The sequence below is a fragment of the Crocodylus porosus genome, unplaced genomic scaffold (assembly GCF_001723895.1).
Source record: "Crocodylus porosus isolate Cpor-Errol unplaced genomic scaffold, CroPor_comp1, whole genome shotgun sequence".
Classification (NCBI taxonomy): domain Eukaryota; kingdom Metazoa; phylum Chordata; order Crocodylia; family Crocodylidae; genus Crocodylus; species Crocodylus porosus.
The window spans coordinates 25,389,241-25,404,575 of record NW_017728918.1 but is presented as its reverse complement, the minus strand read 5'-3'; the positions used below and the strand labels follow the sequence as shown (position 1 = coordinate 25,404,575).

The 15,335-nt window shown below is 42.3% G+C and overlaps 1 protein-coding gene across 1 annotated transcript; it reads right to left on the bottom strand.

Moving 5' to 3' along the window:
* Window positions 1-3,619: 3,619 nt before the first annotated feature.
* Window positions 3,620-14,324, bottom strand: ODC1 (ornithine decarboxylase 1). Its single transcript, XM_019537408.1, has 12 exons — window positions 14,203-14,324; window positions 11,449-11,590; window positions 11,199-11,348; window positions 10,040-10,213; window positions 9,654-9,826; window positions 9,106-9,240; window positions 8,815-8,896; window positions 8,245-8,328; window positions 7,027-7,189; window positions 6,823-6,935; window positions 6,288-6,502; window positions 3,620-4,099 (listed from the first exon to the last, which is right to left on the bottom strand). Exons 3-12 carry the CDS (start codon window positions 11,298-11,300, stop codon window positions 3,946-3,948), a joined length of 1,395 nt encoding a protein of 464 aa, XP_019392953.1. The 5' UTR covers window positions 11,301-11,348; window positions 11,449-11,590; window positions 14,203-14,324; the 3' UTR covers window positions 3,620-3,945.
* Window positions 14,325-15,335: the final 1,011 nt, after the last annotated feature.

Below are 15,335 nucleotides of genomic sequence, written 5' to 3'. Positions count from 1 at the left end.
AAAATAGTCTTTGGTGTGGATCTGTGCTTCTTGCTCGTTGTCTGCAACACACGTTTCTGTAGTTGCTGTCCTCATTATGATAGTGCCCTGTGCTTGTGTTGTGTTGTTGAGTCCCAAAATTGCCTTGTAAAAGTGGTAGAAATGGGTCTTGGGGTCAGTACAGTTGAGGTCTTGGAACATATCCCTATTTGTTACATTGTAAAGTCAGTTCCCTTTATGTGAATTCCAGTTACGTGCCATTTTCCAGGAATGCAAGTACAGCATAAAGGGAAACCTGTATACAGAAAGTTTAGACTTTTTTCACATGAGAGTTTTGCAACCTAATTTCTATAGAAAATGTATGTAAATATGTGACTAATACATTTACTGTATAAACATGTCAGATGTCTGTACCTAGTATGAATGTTCATGAAGCAATGTATAAAGCCAAGGCTTAGGGCTGTGTATTACTTTTAATATTTCTGTACACATCTCCTGGGCTGAAGGATCTGTATTTTAATGACAGATAAACCAAGTCCTTTGTTTGACCCTTTGAGAGGGGACATTACAAGATGCTCTTTTTGCTTCTGGCTCATGGTAAAACGCTGTCTGAGCGTACAAGCTAAATTGAGCCAGCCTGACAAAGCAGTTGGCAGGAAGCGGCAGAACCCTTAGTAACACCATTTGTGTGGCATGAGTCAGTAGCTGATGCTCTTCTCTGAGTCAGTAGCCCCAGCTTGAGGTGGCATCTTTCAGATAAGATACAGCAAGCTTGCAGAATGCTTGAGATCATTTAATGCTCCCATGTCTTCTGTCAAATGTACCTGAATATTGTACAGTGCTGCTGTGTGCTATTAAAAAGCTACCCTGTTTAAACTTAGGAGAAGGACCTGAGCTGGCAATCTGGGCAACAGCAGCAGAGACCTCCCCACAGTATACAGACCACATTCAGATATGGATGAAGGTATACTCATATCACAGAGGTAATTCAGGGGCTTCATTAATAACTCTCCTTAGGCCTGAAGAAGGGCATTTGTGCCCAAAAACTTGCAAAGAATAATTTGTCCAGCTATTTAGTTGGTGTAATAGAAGATAGGGTAGATATCACATCTACCCAAAGAACCTTGTCTGCCTAATCACTTATAATGCACTTGAGATATGGGGGTCAAGGATGCTATACTATGGAAGGCAGTAGTATTCTCTGAGGGAAATACTGCATTCAATACTCTGGTATTGAAACAGTCCAATGAGATATATAGGAGATTATTAATAGAATTCTAATTTGCAAGTGTTTAAGAGTGGTAGCCCAGTATGTTTAGATTCTACTTTTCTATAGCACAGGTAATATTTACAGCATATGGTAAGCCTAGTCTATAACTGTCTGACTAAAAAAAGTTGAAGAATAGTGAGGCTGGTCAGAAGGCCTGTCTTTGGATGCATATATGTTATCTTTCCATTGTCAAATACTTAAAATGTATTTGATTGTGCTAAAATAGTATTTTAGAGAAGCATGGATTTGAATAAGCATGCCACAAATGCTTTTAATTCTAAGTGGCTGGACATTGGGGTACTGAGTGATTTGGTGTTTTAGAGACTATTGTCCAATCCCATGTCCAAGGCAGAATCAAGTGCTTGTCAAATCTTCTCAAAACTTCAGAAACACATTGCGTATACAACTAGCAGGCATAATACCCAAAAAAAGACCCTTTAAATTTGATATATGTAGAGGACAGGAACTAGCTTATTAGAATACACTAAAGAGATCCCAGTAAAAGGACTATGCTCCCCAGCTACAGAGGAAGCCTGAGACCACCATCCATGCCAATCTGATTATGGGGTAAAATTCCTTACTGATGGCTATTGGTCTGTCCCTGAATGGAGGAGCAAGCCCTTCCAACCAAGGACCTCTGTGTTTCCAAATCCTAATAGGAGTATCAGCACACCTCAGTCAAAATTCCTAGAAGATGACCACCTTAGGCCCATTTCTTAAGTATGTGAGTACTCTCCCTGAACACTATGATATGCAGGTAGATACTTACATGCAGCAGCATACAGAAGCTGAAGTAGACTGGGAAGGAACCCGAGAGGCAAGAACTACTCAATTCAGACAAGCTCCTCCTTGAGAGGGAAGTCTTGAAATGTGGGTATTACATTAACAAGATTGAATATAGCTGGGATTGAATTCAAATCCAGCTATATTCAAAATCGGGGAAGCAGCAGATTTGATGGGCTAGCGACAAGCTACATACCTCATCAGCCTTGCTTTAGTTACCATATTTCTATGTCGTGGTTCAACTTATCAAGACTGTTCATTCACTTCAGTAACGAACAGATGCTGTCAAATTAGAAGCTGGCTTCAGTTAGTCTGCCCACTTGTAAGGGACTCTACCTGCTCAGAATGACCTCCAGTACATATGTATGTAGTCAGTACACACTGTACTTTTACTACAGCAGTAACAACGCTAGACTTCACCTTACTATCCCTCTACTGCAATGACAAGAGACAAGAAGAACTGCTAGGTCAACCCAGCATTCCCAGACCTCTTCCTAAGGCTCAGAGCAGAGCTGCACAGAAGAGCTACTCATTGTTCATAGGACTCACTAGGTTAAAAAGAAAAGGATTAAGTTGCCTTTAGAAACACATTAGCTAAATCCACTTTTGATAGTCTTCAAGTAGCTCTACTGAATTAACTCTCTAGCTCGTTATTGGTACGACCACAACTAGCTGGGTTTCTGAACTAAACTCACTGACTGACCCTAATGTTCAAAATGTGTTGGTTTCCTTGCTTTTAAGTTAGTTATTTTCCTACTCTAGATATAGCCCTTGGTAGCAAGACTAGGGCTATGCACATGCACCATTTATAAAAGGAAGCAGTCAGGGGCCAAAAATACACATACATAAAATAAAAAAAATAAAGCAAGTAAAAATCCAAGATCAGCTGCCTCTTCTTGCTTGGACATAGAATTAACTAAGTCATGGCAGCCACAGAAGCAGCATGGGACCCTGTGCATGAAGATGAGGAGTCTCATTCTTCACTACTATCACTGAGTTTCTGGTTCTATGCAAGCTAAGTAGCACCGAAACCTTAGTCCAAGGAAGGGGGTGGAAAACGGGTCTGGACCCCAAGCAGGAGGACAGAAGGGAGTGGGTCACTAAACTTCTGTTAAAGTGACCGGAAATTGGTTCAAATCAGTAACGCAAAAATTAGTGTGTGTGTAATTTTTGTCCCTAGCCCTAAAGATAAGATACGCTGTGAGAATATCTAATAAGAAGCAATGCTTCCTTGAAATTAATGCTATGTTAAAACACAAGCCTCCAGGAAAGCACACTAGCCAACTCCACTTGCACAAACATTTATTGCAAATGAGATTACCTGCTGGTTAAGAAACTTCCTCTTTCTGAGGTGATGAAGAGGTTGCAAATATTTAAAAACTTAGGAGAAGGGCCTGAGCTGGCAATCTGGGAAACAGTAGCAGAGACCTCCCCACAGTATACAGACCATATTCCATTAAGGGTGCACTGTGCAGAGGCCAAACTCTAAAATTAAAAAAAAAAAAAAAAAAAAAAAATCACAAGGGCAAATACCTAAAGTTCAGCATGGAGCAAATTAAATACCATCATGGCAAAGAACAAGTGACCACTTATTTCAATATACTTTATTTTAAAGCAGTTAGGTCACAACACTAAGCTGATCCCATCTGCCTCACAAGCTACAAATGCTTGTTCGACAGCCAAGGATCATCTTTAGTAGCATACTTGAAAAGTGAATAAAAATCCATATAAAAACAATATTCAAATAGTTTCCATAGGAACACAGATAAATGTGACCCCCATCTCCTAGTTATCCATTTTGTTGCATTTATACTAAACCTAAACTTGGAAAAAAAAATTTAAAATTCTAGCAAGATTTAAGTTAATGGTCCCCAAAATGCCCTAATTTCAAATACTAAACTTGCAAATACTAACTAAAATGGATCTATAACGTTAATAGTAGCTGAAGCACAAGTTGCTGAATATTCAATTCCACTTTCCCAGGCGCAAGACAGTGGCAGAGTAGTGACATCCTGCTCTTCCACCTCAGCTGGGAAACCTTCTTCCTTGATTTGTTGCATTAGTTGCCTATATAAAAAGGTGGGGGGGAGCGGGGAAAAAAAGAAAGGAGGAGTCAACATCAAAAGAACAGTTTTAGGGCCAAATCAATTACTTAAGGATATCCTATTTACCTTGACCCTTACAACAGGACACGTTTAACTGTGTTTGGCTTATAGGCTAGTTATGCCTGTAAGCCAAACTGGCATAACTGGCCTTTGCCTGCAGATTTACCTCCATTTTGGAAAAAACAAAAACAAAAAACATACAACTTACCATTGAGATCAGCAGAAAGCAGCTCATTTAGTAGCTGAACTTTGAAACTGGTATATTCAGCATAACAGGAATAGCAATATGTAGGCTACTTCTGCCTTTTATTTGGACATGTACAATTCAGACTTCATCCAGTTAGGGAAAGACATTTAAGCCAACTATTTCACTAAGCATCATCCTTCCTAGATACTATGCAACTTCAAATAAATAGCTCTTCCTCTTAGAAAGCTCTTACTCCCCTAAATAGTGGTAGTCAAGCAAACTGGGCACCTTAAAACTGAAGGACAAGGCCCTTCCAAAAAACCGGAAAATTTTGCTATTAATACCAGAGTGGTAGAGCCCCTCCAACAAAACCTACTGAAGATGACAGTTTCTGCAAGTATAGGGTACAGACCGATATAGCAATTGTACTCGCTTCAGAAGACTGCAATACAAAAGGGTGCGTCTACACAAGAAACGTTAGTAAGCATTAACCTAATTTAATGGACGTCGCAGGCACATGTCTAAATATGCGTGCCCCTAATGTGCATAAAAAACGGCAAAGTTAAGTTAATTGTGCCTAAATTGGATACCTGAATTTGCAGGCATCAAAATTTTAGGCATGATTAGTTAAAGCACATTAAACACATACAGACATGACCCAGCATGAAATTTAGTGGCTGTGCAGACCCAGCACTACGGGCACATCACACAGCTGCAGGGACTTGGCACCAAATTTTAGTGGTGCCAAGACTCTGCACATGTAGACACCTGCCAAAAACCAAACCAAACCAAAAACGCTTAACGCACATTATATTTAGTCATGCTTAAATGTACTTGTAGACATGCCCAAAGGTGTTACAATGCAACTGTTAGACCTGCAAGATGCTATAGTGCTATAAGCATCTCAGAACTGCTCCAGCTTTAAAACCTGCTCCACTGGGGGGGGAAAATTTGGGATGATTTAGCCAACTTTATTGCTACAAGATCCTGCAGATTTAAAACAGTTAAATTATAACAGCTGCTGCACTGCCCCAGACAAGGAACTCCCCCTTCCTTTTAAAAATCAATTAAAAGGAATGTTTGTTCATGTGCACACCTGTGTCTACTCTGGGACATTTCCCTCATGGCAGTCAGTTAAGTGTAATAACCTCCATGCCCCACTGGAAAAAAAAAAAGGGTATTTTCCCACCCTGTCCAAAGTACTTTGGAGAGAGATGTCTTCCTATGACTATTGATTTACACTTCATTCATATTTAGTAGCTTCATTTTGGTACAAAGGGGACACATGAGCACCACAAGGGCTGATACTGGGCACCACTTTCTTAATATTAAAATTGTGATACTCTAGAGAAGAACTTAATTTTACCTTTTCCCCCCCTCTAATGTCCTGCCGTCACAAGGGCAAATCGAAGATTTTTGTACACAACTTGTGACAGAAGTTGACCAGCTTTTTAAAAAAAAACAAAAACAAAAACAAAAACAAAAACAAAAACAAAAACCACACTTCCACATTATGGTTGACTGTCCACATCAAGTGATTTTCCTGTCAGCTTGTTTTAGTTCAATAAACTGCTGTTTACTGAACTACACCAGATAAATAGAGAACCTTGGTATAAAAGGAAACAGCATTTGTTATTATTATGTCTAGAATGACTTCAGTCACTTTTCGCTAAACCTCTTATATGGGACACATTTTCCCCCAGACTCTGAAAAACCTTTTAGGCATCAGTGGAAGTCTTAGCTGTAGTCTTCAGCAGCTGTTTGAGTATTCCTTTAAGTACTACTTGCTACAGACAGAATTGGGATGTTTAGTTAGTCTTCAAAAATAGGTACAAAGTAGCTTTACTCATAAGTACGTTTATAAGAAATGCCAGCAAGGCATTATTTACCAGATATTTTTAATCCAGACTTCTTGGAAGACAAAAAGCCTACAACCTGAACTAGAATTTTTAGAGTTACTAACCATGCAGGCCTTGACATCACATAATATATTGCTGGTCTCTGAAATCCATTGAACGTAGAAGCAGCTGCAACAGTATAGGCACCCATATTTTCAAACAGGATCCAATCACCAACTTGCAACTCTGGCATATCAAAGCGCTCAACAATACGATCCAGACCATCACATGTTGGCCCCCATATGCTGCAGGAATAATAGCCCTCATCTGGCTTGGGTCTCTGAAGGGAGAAGTTTAACAGTTACCGTCTTTGCAATATTTAAGGTCTGAAAACAGGAATCTACATACAATAATTGCAGTGTTGAAATTAAAGGGTGGGTTCTAGTTCTAACGTGTAAGAAAAAAAGGTAGCCGCTGCTCCATATTTTCTACAGTGGTCAAGTGCATAGTCCAAGGCCATGTTTAATCAGCCCAGAGATTGGCTGGGGTAAAAAGAATCAAAGATGGAGAGAACTGAACTTGCTGAGGCACCACTTTTTACTACCTGTACATTAACCAAGGGTGTGATGAGTAGTATTAGTTATAATGAAGTATACAAACCTTTTGCAAAATGGGCTTAACATGAGCATGATCATATAATATGCAGTTAAACGATCCATACACTCCATCGTTCACATAGTACATGAGAGTTTTGTCATTAGTATCATCTTCATCTGGAGCAAAGAGATGAGAAGATGCCAATAAGAATCTTTGGGAATATTTGCGCCTAGCTGCAAACGCAATCAGGCAATTAGATTTACGTACCATCAGAACCTGCCTGCTCCTTTAATACAACTTTTTTTGCAATTATGTTAACTGCCAATGTGAAAGCTGACGCAACATAGTATCTTCCAGGTTCTGCAATAATTTTTACTCCAGAATCAGAAGGAAAGTATTTGTCCAGCGCTGGATTGATTACATTTGTGATCTAAAAGATACAGAAAAGTAAAAACTGCTATTTGCTGATTTGATGGCCAATTAAGTAACAATTTTTTTTAAAAAAACCTTGTAAGATGAGATCTAATTAAACCTGTGACAAAATACTATGCCCAGTATGTCATAGCTACTTGCTTAATCTAAAAAAAGAAAAGAACCTTTTTACTTGCCCATATTGTTCTAGGCCATCTTTAAGATTTTACAGATCTGAGAATAGTATATGCAGAGTATCAGATGCAGAGAAAGGTATTATTTTCAACACTATTTATAAAAGCGTACATTTTAAAAATTAAGTTTAAAAAAAGATGTCCACCAGACATCCTGGTTGGCTTCTCACAAGCCACTGACACCATTTTATTAAGACAAGGACAATGTGCAGTAGCATATTGGCATGGTTTTTGCTCAGCACACTACTGCATGGTGTTATTAGGCTGCTGTGCATTAAGCATCTCATACAGATGCTCCCTCTTATTCACAAAATGCTTCTACCTTTTTGCAACCCAAACAAAAGGGTTCATAACTTTTTCATATTTTAAAGAGCTGTAAAAGCATTTCTCTCTAATGTATTTAGGAACAGAACTATTCATTCCCATTTTATTAAGACAAGGACAATAATTCAAGGATGCAACAACTAGGCATTTAGCTGGTATAAATTGATGTGCTGCTGCTGGACTGCATTTAATATTATTGCATGTCACTCACTGTCTATTCCCAAGTCAGGCAACTGCCATTCTTAAAAGGTCACAAAGGACAGTACAGTTTATTATGACTTCCAACATAAGAAATGCTATAGGTCTACAGTCTGACCTAGTCAATCTAGCCCAGTACTTCAAAAGGTACAGTCATGAAAAAAAAAAAAAAAAAAAAAGAAAGATTCCTTTAAGATATTAGGAGCTTTAATACTGACAAGAGAGAAAGTGCAAGATGACCTTGACATGTGCATGGTCCTATAAATATGCACTAAAATGTAGTTTTGCCCCAAATGTGCATCATAGATAATTAAAATGCCTCTACAGTCTGATGATTATGTTAATTAGTCACCCATACCTCTTCATATTTAAGCTTGACATCTTCAGAACCAGGAAAGCCACCGCCAATATCAAGGAGGTACATACTGAAACCAAGCTCAGCCTGAAAAAGTAAATGGGACACTATCATGCCAAGTAGTGATTCAGGAACCATTTTTTAAAACTTGCTTCTAACACCTTAGTATAAGACTGCTGGTTTTGTTTTTTTAACATCATTTTGCTATGACAATTAAAACAAACAAATGAACAAACAAACTAGTCCATTTTATGTCCCGTTTTTCACGCACTAGTAGCTCTCATACACCCACACCCCACAAAGATTTATAGTCAATTTAAAAATCTCATATTTTCCACACCACTCTGATACTGTATCAAATGTCCAAGTTATCACAGTTCAAAAACAGCTGCCTATTTCACAATATGAACACTCAATGCAACATAGAAAGGTTAAAATCAATTAAGTTGACTTTTTGGATCCAGAGTTATACATGGCTGTTCAAGCGGCAGTTCATTCTGACAAACTAATGGTATTGCCTGTGCAGTAACATGATGGTGCAAAAGCAATGCTTTTAAGGAAATGTGTACTTACTCCCATATCAAAGACACAACGGGCATCAGAAATGGCTTGAACAAAGGTTTCTGGGTCTGTACAGCCACTTCCCACATGGAAGCTAGGAGACAGAGGCAAAGATTCTAGTTGCCATTTGGTAATTTGACTTTTAAGCAGCCACTTAGACAAAGCTCTGTAGCACATCAAGGTACCAATAGAAAAATTAAATTTCTTCATCATAAGTGTTTCTAATAAAACATTGTTAACAAGTAATCTTCTGAAAAAATCATGTTTTGACAGTTTGTTTTCATGAGCAAAGTTATAACTAACCTGACTCCAATAATGTTAAGGTTCAGTTCTTTTGCCCGCTCCAAAAGAACTCTGCTTGTTTTAAGAGTAGCTCCAAATTTAACACTCAGGCGACAAACTGCTTTCGAGTCATCAGTTGCAATGCGCAAGACCAACCTAGAAACAGCATCCAATTTAGTGCCTTATCTTTAAGGTTTTCTACAGCAACAGATAATTTGGTTCAAAAGAATTCAACCATGTATTTGGGTACCTTATAGCCAGTCTAACTTAAGATGATATCAGGCAAATGTGGCCTTAATGCGATTAAATTCATTTATATAGGCAAACAATTCCCCCCCCCCCCGCCACCGCCTCTTCCTCATTAGCTAATGAACTACTAAGATGTCAATTTCAAAGTCATGTGAAAAAAAATTTGTTTTGGCATTTCACTTGCTAGACAGATTTCTACATCCTCTTCCAACTACAGAGTAAAAATAAAGCTAAGTTTGTGTTACCCGGGGAACTGGCTTATATAAATTAAATCTGATAGTAAGCTTATTAAACACACAAAGAAACAAGGAGATGCCTACTTTGCCTTTGGATGTGCCCTTGCAATTTTCATCAGCTCTACTTCGCTATCAAAAGTCATCATCTGTACACCATTATTTGCAGCATGCTTGATTTGAGAGACTTGTTTGCAAGGATTTGCATATATTATTCTCTCAGGAGATACACCCATGCTCTGCACCAGCTGCATTTCAGTCTGAAAAAAAGAATTACTTTAGTAGATTACAGTCTAGGAAGAAACAAGATATCCAACATCTTCAACAAATGAATGATCAAACTCACTAGAAAGCATATGAAAATGCAGATCTTGCATTCAGCTAACACTTGGTTGTGTTCAGCTTTGCTTAGACAAACACTTGTTGTACAGAATAAATCAATCAATCACTTATCTTGGCACTGAAACCCTTACCTTACTAGCACAGTCGAATCCTGCACCAAGAGAAGCAAGCGTCTCCACTACTGTTTTGCTGTCATTACATTTAACAGCATAAAACGGCTTTACTCTAGGGAGGGCTTTATGCCACCGGATGTGCTTCTTTACAATATCTCCAAGGTCAGCAACATAGTAGGCATCTTTATCATCCTAGAAGGAACACATTATACATTTTACAAGCCCATTTACTTCAAACTGTACACAGCAATATCAGGGAAATTACCTTGTACAAAATTCTTAAAAACAGGATCAGGGACCAAGATATCCACGTAGTAGAGATACCAAAAGTCTGGCTAAATGCTGGTCTGTTGTACCTTTTCAGCCCCTGAAGAACTGCTAATGCATCTATTGCTACAATACATATTATTCATTTTAGTCTTAAGATACCCAAATCACAGAAAGCAAGGAGGAGGAAACTCACCTGAATGAGAGGGAGACCTGTATGCCCAATGCTTTTTATACACTATTTTATGCAAAAATACATAAACAGCATTGGGAGCAGGGCCCAAAGCACAAGGCTCCCCTCTCCCATGGGAGTACCCTCCTCAACCAGCTATGGAGTCAGTCTGCCTCTTTCTTCCAGTTTGGGCCCAGGACTCTTGAAGCTAACCCACCAGCCAACTGGGAGCATAACAGAGACAGTGAGGATGACCTCAACCCTGCCTGGCCCATAGTCAAGTGGTTAGGACACTTTCTTAAGTGGGAGACGTGGGCTCTAGGTTCTCTTTGGCATACCATGAATTGAAGCCATGTCTCGCACTTCCTACCTTCATTACTAAAACCTCTTTAGCAAGAGATAGCTAGGTCTTCCTTGGCTAGGATCCCAACATGGAGTGCATTATGTGTAGCCCCAAATTCAGATACACTCCTGTGTCTTACATTTCCTATTGGCTGTCTTTATGTGACCCCCTGTGCAGAGCTTTATGCCTTGCCAGAATGGGAAACCTTGCATGCCCACAGGATAGAATAGGGTCACCCTCTGCAGGGCTCACTAGACTGAGTATTGAGAGAATAAGAGAACAATGTGCAAAGCTGCTACAAAAAACAGACATGCAGAAGGCAGACTAGGATCTGGATCTTGGTCTATATAGCTGTACCATCAGAAAATACACTCTTGTTTTGGTAGCATACTTACAGAGGAAGAAACTTCATTTATTTTTTGGTCTATAATATCCTTGGCAGTAAAGCCTTCATCAAGCAAGAGGACATCAGACTCCTCATTGCTGAAGCTGGTCATGGTGTAAGTGTTTAAGTAGACGTCTAAGGTGATTTCTAGTACAACAAACTGTTGATACAAAAAGAAGGATTCATGAATTAATTCAAATTCATGGAACAATGCAAACATTAGTAAAGCACTGGGCAGGAACAACTAGAAGATAACTTACATGAATAGCTAGAAGATGGCAGTTTTACTTAAGATTCTTTCAGCTACATGCCCAAAGAGGCTCTCCAGGAAAACAAACTCCTGCTAACTACAAAACAAGTTGTGTGGCCTCTGTGCAGCAGTTGGAGAATGTAGCTTTGACACTGTTTAAGAATAGAAAAAAAAGAACACCAAGTCAAATGCAGTGTCTTATTTGCAAATCTGTTCTGGAAGTTAAAAAAAAAAAATCCTAAGTTGTCCTCTATGTTAGCATCAGAAAGGACCTGAAAAAGAACTGTACCTTAAAACAAAGTCAATTGTAAACAAAAGGAGTTTCCATTTCTGACACCACGCAGTAGGAAATGTTTTCATTCACTACATTATTTATTGTTACATCTCTTGGAAATCCGTCTACAAGTAATTACATGTGCAATAAAAACCAATCAAGTTACAGGCCTCTGAAAGCTCTATTTCCAAATGCTCAGAGGTTTATCAGAGATTAAGCTCCCTGAAGGGAATGGGCATTGTTCTGGATCAAGGATGTGACAGCTCAGAAAGCTTTCCCCTAAAATTGTTCCATCTGCCTACCAGCAGCTACTGCGCATGAACCTCTCCTCTATGCCATTTTTTTCCTCCACCAGCCCAAAAGCAACATGAAGAAGGCAGCCCAGTCTGCATGCAACTTGCCAGATTCCTGAAGATAAATGTCCAACAGAAAAGAACCCTGCTAGCAAGTTACATTTTCAACCCAAGTGGTAACAACACATGCTGTGGATCCAAAGCATCCAGCATGGTTTGACACAGCTGAATTTATCCTCTCCTCTCCATACATAAGACTGCCGAAAGCAGGATTAACATTGCAAGAGTTAAGCATTTAAAAATGAGGAAGTGGAGGTACATTAGACTGTCTTAACGTACCTCCCCTCCAGATGGGACCCTTCTTTAATCTGTGTGCAGACTGTGCAAATTAATCCAGACTGTGTTGTCAGTAAGACTACCTGTAGAATTTAAGCCAGAAGTGACTGTGAGAATATACACTCTGCAGACTGTAAGGGCTTGTAGTATATAAAATAACCTCCATGTTGAACTAGTAACTTTGGCTAGACTAAATATTTCTGGCCCCAAAGCATACTCTTATCAGTGGCACAAAATGAGGTACAGGTGATTGAGGCCCCTGCAATAACAAGAACTTCCTTAGAGATGGAAGATGACAATCTTTGCAGGCAAAAAATCGTGTACTAATCAAGCAGCAGGATGGTAATGCCTCCCCACGTCCAAGTCTCCAACAATCTGACCTAGACAAACAGTACTCGTCAGTCACAAACCTAGCCAGCAGTATGGTCTCTGTACCACCACAGAGCACAAGCACACTCTATCCAGCATCCTACCCACGCGCTGATGTTGATTTACCACCACTTCTGGGACACTTCATCTTATTTTAAGGTTCTGTTTAACTACTGCCTCATTTGAGAAACAAGTCTGAAAGGTGCACAGACCATTAAGCAAACTGATGAAGGAAAAAAAAAAAAAAATTCTGCCTTAAGCAACCAAATGCTGTTCTAAGGAACTGGATCAAAGATAGAGCCAGAAGATTAGAAGCATAGTACTCATTAATTGATCTAAAATGCCAGATAACAGCTAATCCTGCAATGTAGCATAGTCTCTGTGTTTGCATTTCCTTTCTGTGAAATGGGGATCCTATGACACTTGGGGGGTGGGGAAGGTTAGTCTCAGCTCTACTGACAAGGTCTGTACTGCAACCAGGAACATCAGGAGAAAAAAGTGTCTGTATTTCACACAGGGTGTGGATAGCGTAGAAGAAATAAGAGGAGGGAGACATATGGATGAATCATAAGGACAAAGAGCAATACTTTCCAATAACGCAGAGAGAGAAACAGAAACCAGCACCTGACACTAACGGCTGCTGGCAAATGGTTACACACAAGAAGGGTTCGATTTAGGTGGCACGAGCAAGCTTCAGAGCCCTTCCTGCTCTTCCAAACCACTACACAGCCACTGGAAGACAGGAGGAAAGGTTTCACAAGGCATTTTCTTGGCCTCTGCTCCTCACACCCCGCGCCGAGAGAACCAGATGGGGTAAAGAGCAGAGGGAATCTGACGCGAGCCGGAAGCGGTGCCTTGCGCAATCAGCAGCTGCCCATTTGCGCTAGCATCCGTGTCAGACTGTGTTATGTACAGCCCTGCAGTGTCGCCTTGGATTTTTGCGGGGGCGGTAACATGAGGGACAAGTGGGAAGTTATACACTTTTCAGGTGACAGCTTCTTCCCAAGGGAGACCGGGGCCCTCCGACCCCCAGTACTCAGCACCTCTGCTATGACCCGCACGTGCCTCTGCGGTGCCGGCTCTAAGCTCTGCTTCGGGTCACGCTTCTGCCTCGCCGCACGGTCATTTTGGGCAACTCCTGGATCGGCCACGTTAAGCCCTTACAGCACTCGCTGGGCAACTCAAAGTTACCACTCCAGGGCAGGATAATCCCTCGATCCGCCCAGCCCCGCTCCTGTGCCACCACGGGGAGGGGCCCCGCTCAGCTCCGGCCCCCGCTGCCTCCAGGGACAAAACGTGACACTGGAGGATGCCACGTCAAGCGTCTACAAGCCAGGAAGCGGGGGCACCCTGCAGGGGGGTCCCCGCCTGGGTGAGGCCCCCGGGACACCGCCGCCCCCGCAGCCTCGTGCCCGCGCCCAGCAGGCCCCTGTCCTTGCGACACGTGGCCGCCGCTTCCCTAGCCCCGTGCCGCTTTGCTGCGGCCCCTCACCTCCAGCCGCGCTCCGCTCCGCTCCGCCGCTCCCGCCCGGAGCCGCCCCGCACCGACTCGCACCGATGAGGCTGCGGAGCGCGACAAAGCCCCGACCCCACTGCCCGCCGCCTTTATAGGCGCCCGCGTCGCCCCGGCAACGACCAGCTCAAACCAGCCCCGTTCGGCTGCGCCCGGCCGCGCCGCTATTGTGACGTCACTGCGGTCCCGCCCGCTCGCGTGGCGCCCCCCTGCCACGCCCCCCCAACCGCCGCCGGCTGCCGGCGCGCATCCAGCCAGGTAACTTGGCGGGGAGGAAAGGGTTTAGCCAAGCCCCTGAGACAGAAGCTGAGGTCGGGCCGCTCCGAGGGATGCGGCTGGAGCTGGTTCCTTATTCCTGGGGACAGGGAGTCGGCTTCAGCCGCCGTCCTGTCTGCGGGGCTGTGACTGGCCCTTCCATGAAGCCCAGGACGAGACATGCGTGGCCTAGTCGTGGGGCAAAATCCCACTCGGGACACGCCAAGCCCCGGTCTCTGTGAAGGGGGAGTGTGCTGGAGCCGCCTGGGCAGGGCGCCACGAGACACAAAACTCGGGGTCCAGTGTTATTCTGCCAAGTGGCCCCCACAAAACTTGTGTTTGTGCGCTGCGTACATTGCGCTGAATATGGAGCTGAGGTCGCCATGGGATTGTCAGGTAAAAGCTGCCTCAGGTCACCTCAAACCATGAACGACTGGCACCTCCCGAGACTGGGGGTAGGGTGGGGGAGGGACAGACCATTTGTAGGCAGCAGCAAGTGGGGACTGCCCACAGACACTGGTGTTGGTGGCGGGATGGGGAAGAGGGGTGGTGAGCAGTGATAGGGTGGCCATCATAGAGGACATTCCAGTTTTCTGCTACTCTGTCCTCTATTGATACAAAACCCAACGCCTTTGTGTCCTCTATTTTTCTTTTCAAGAAAAAAATAGAGGACATAAAGGCTTCTGGTTTCATATCATTAGAGGACAGAGGACAACTGGACTGTCCTCTATGATGGCCACCCTACATGGTGAGCAGGGACCGCCCATGACACCGCTGCCAGTATCAGCAGTGGGGTGGGGGGTGGCGATCTGTGACCGCCTGCAGAAGCTGGTGGTGGCTTTGGCAGCAGCCAGTCT

Bases quoted from the DNA above. Each gene is read 5' to 3' on its own strand.
- ODC1 (XM_019537408.1), bottom strand. From the start codon at position 11,300: ATGACCAGCTTCAGCAATGAGGAGTCTGATGTCCTCTTGCTTGATGAA. The intron at 9,827-10,039 runs GTAAGGGTTTCA...TCTTTTTTTCAG, and splicing joins GATTCGACTGTGCTAGTAAG to ACTGAAATGCAGCTGGTGCA. The intron at 8,329-8,814 runs GTAAGTACACAT...TTACTTTTTCAG, and splicing joins GTTGTGTCTTTGATATGGGA to GCTGAGCTTGGTTTCAGTAT.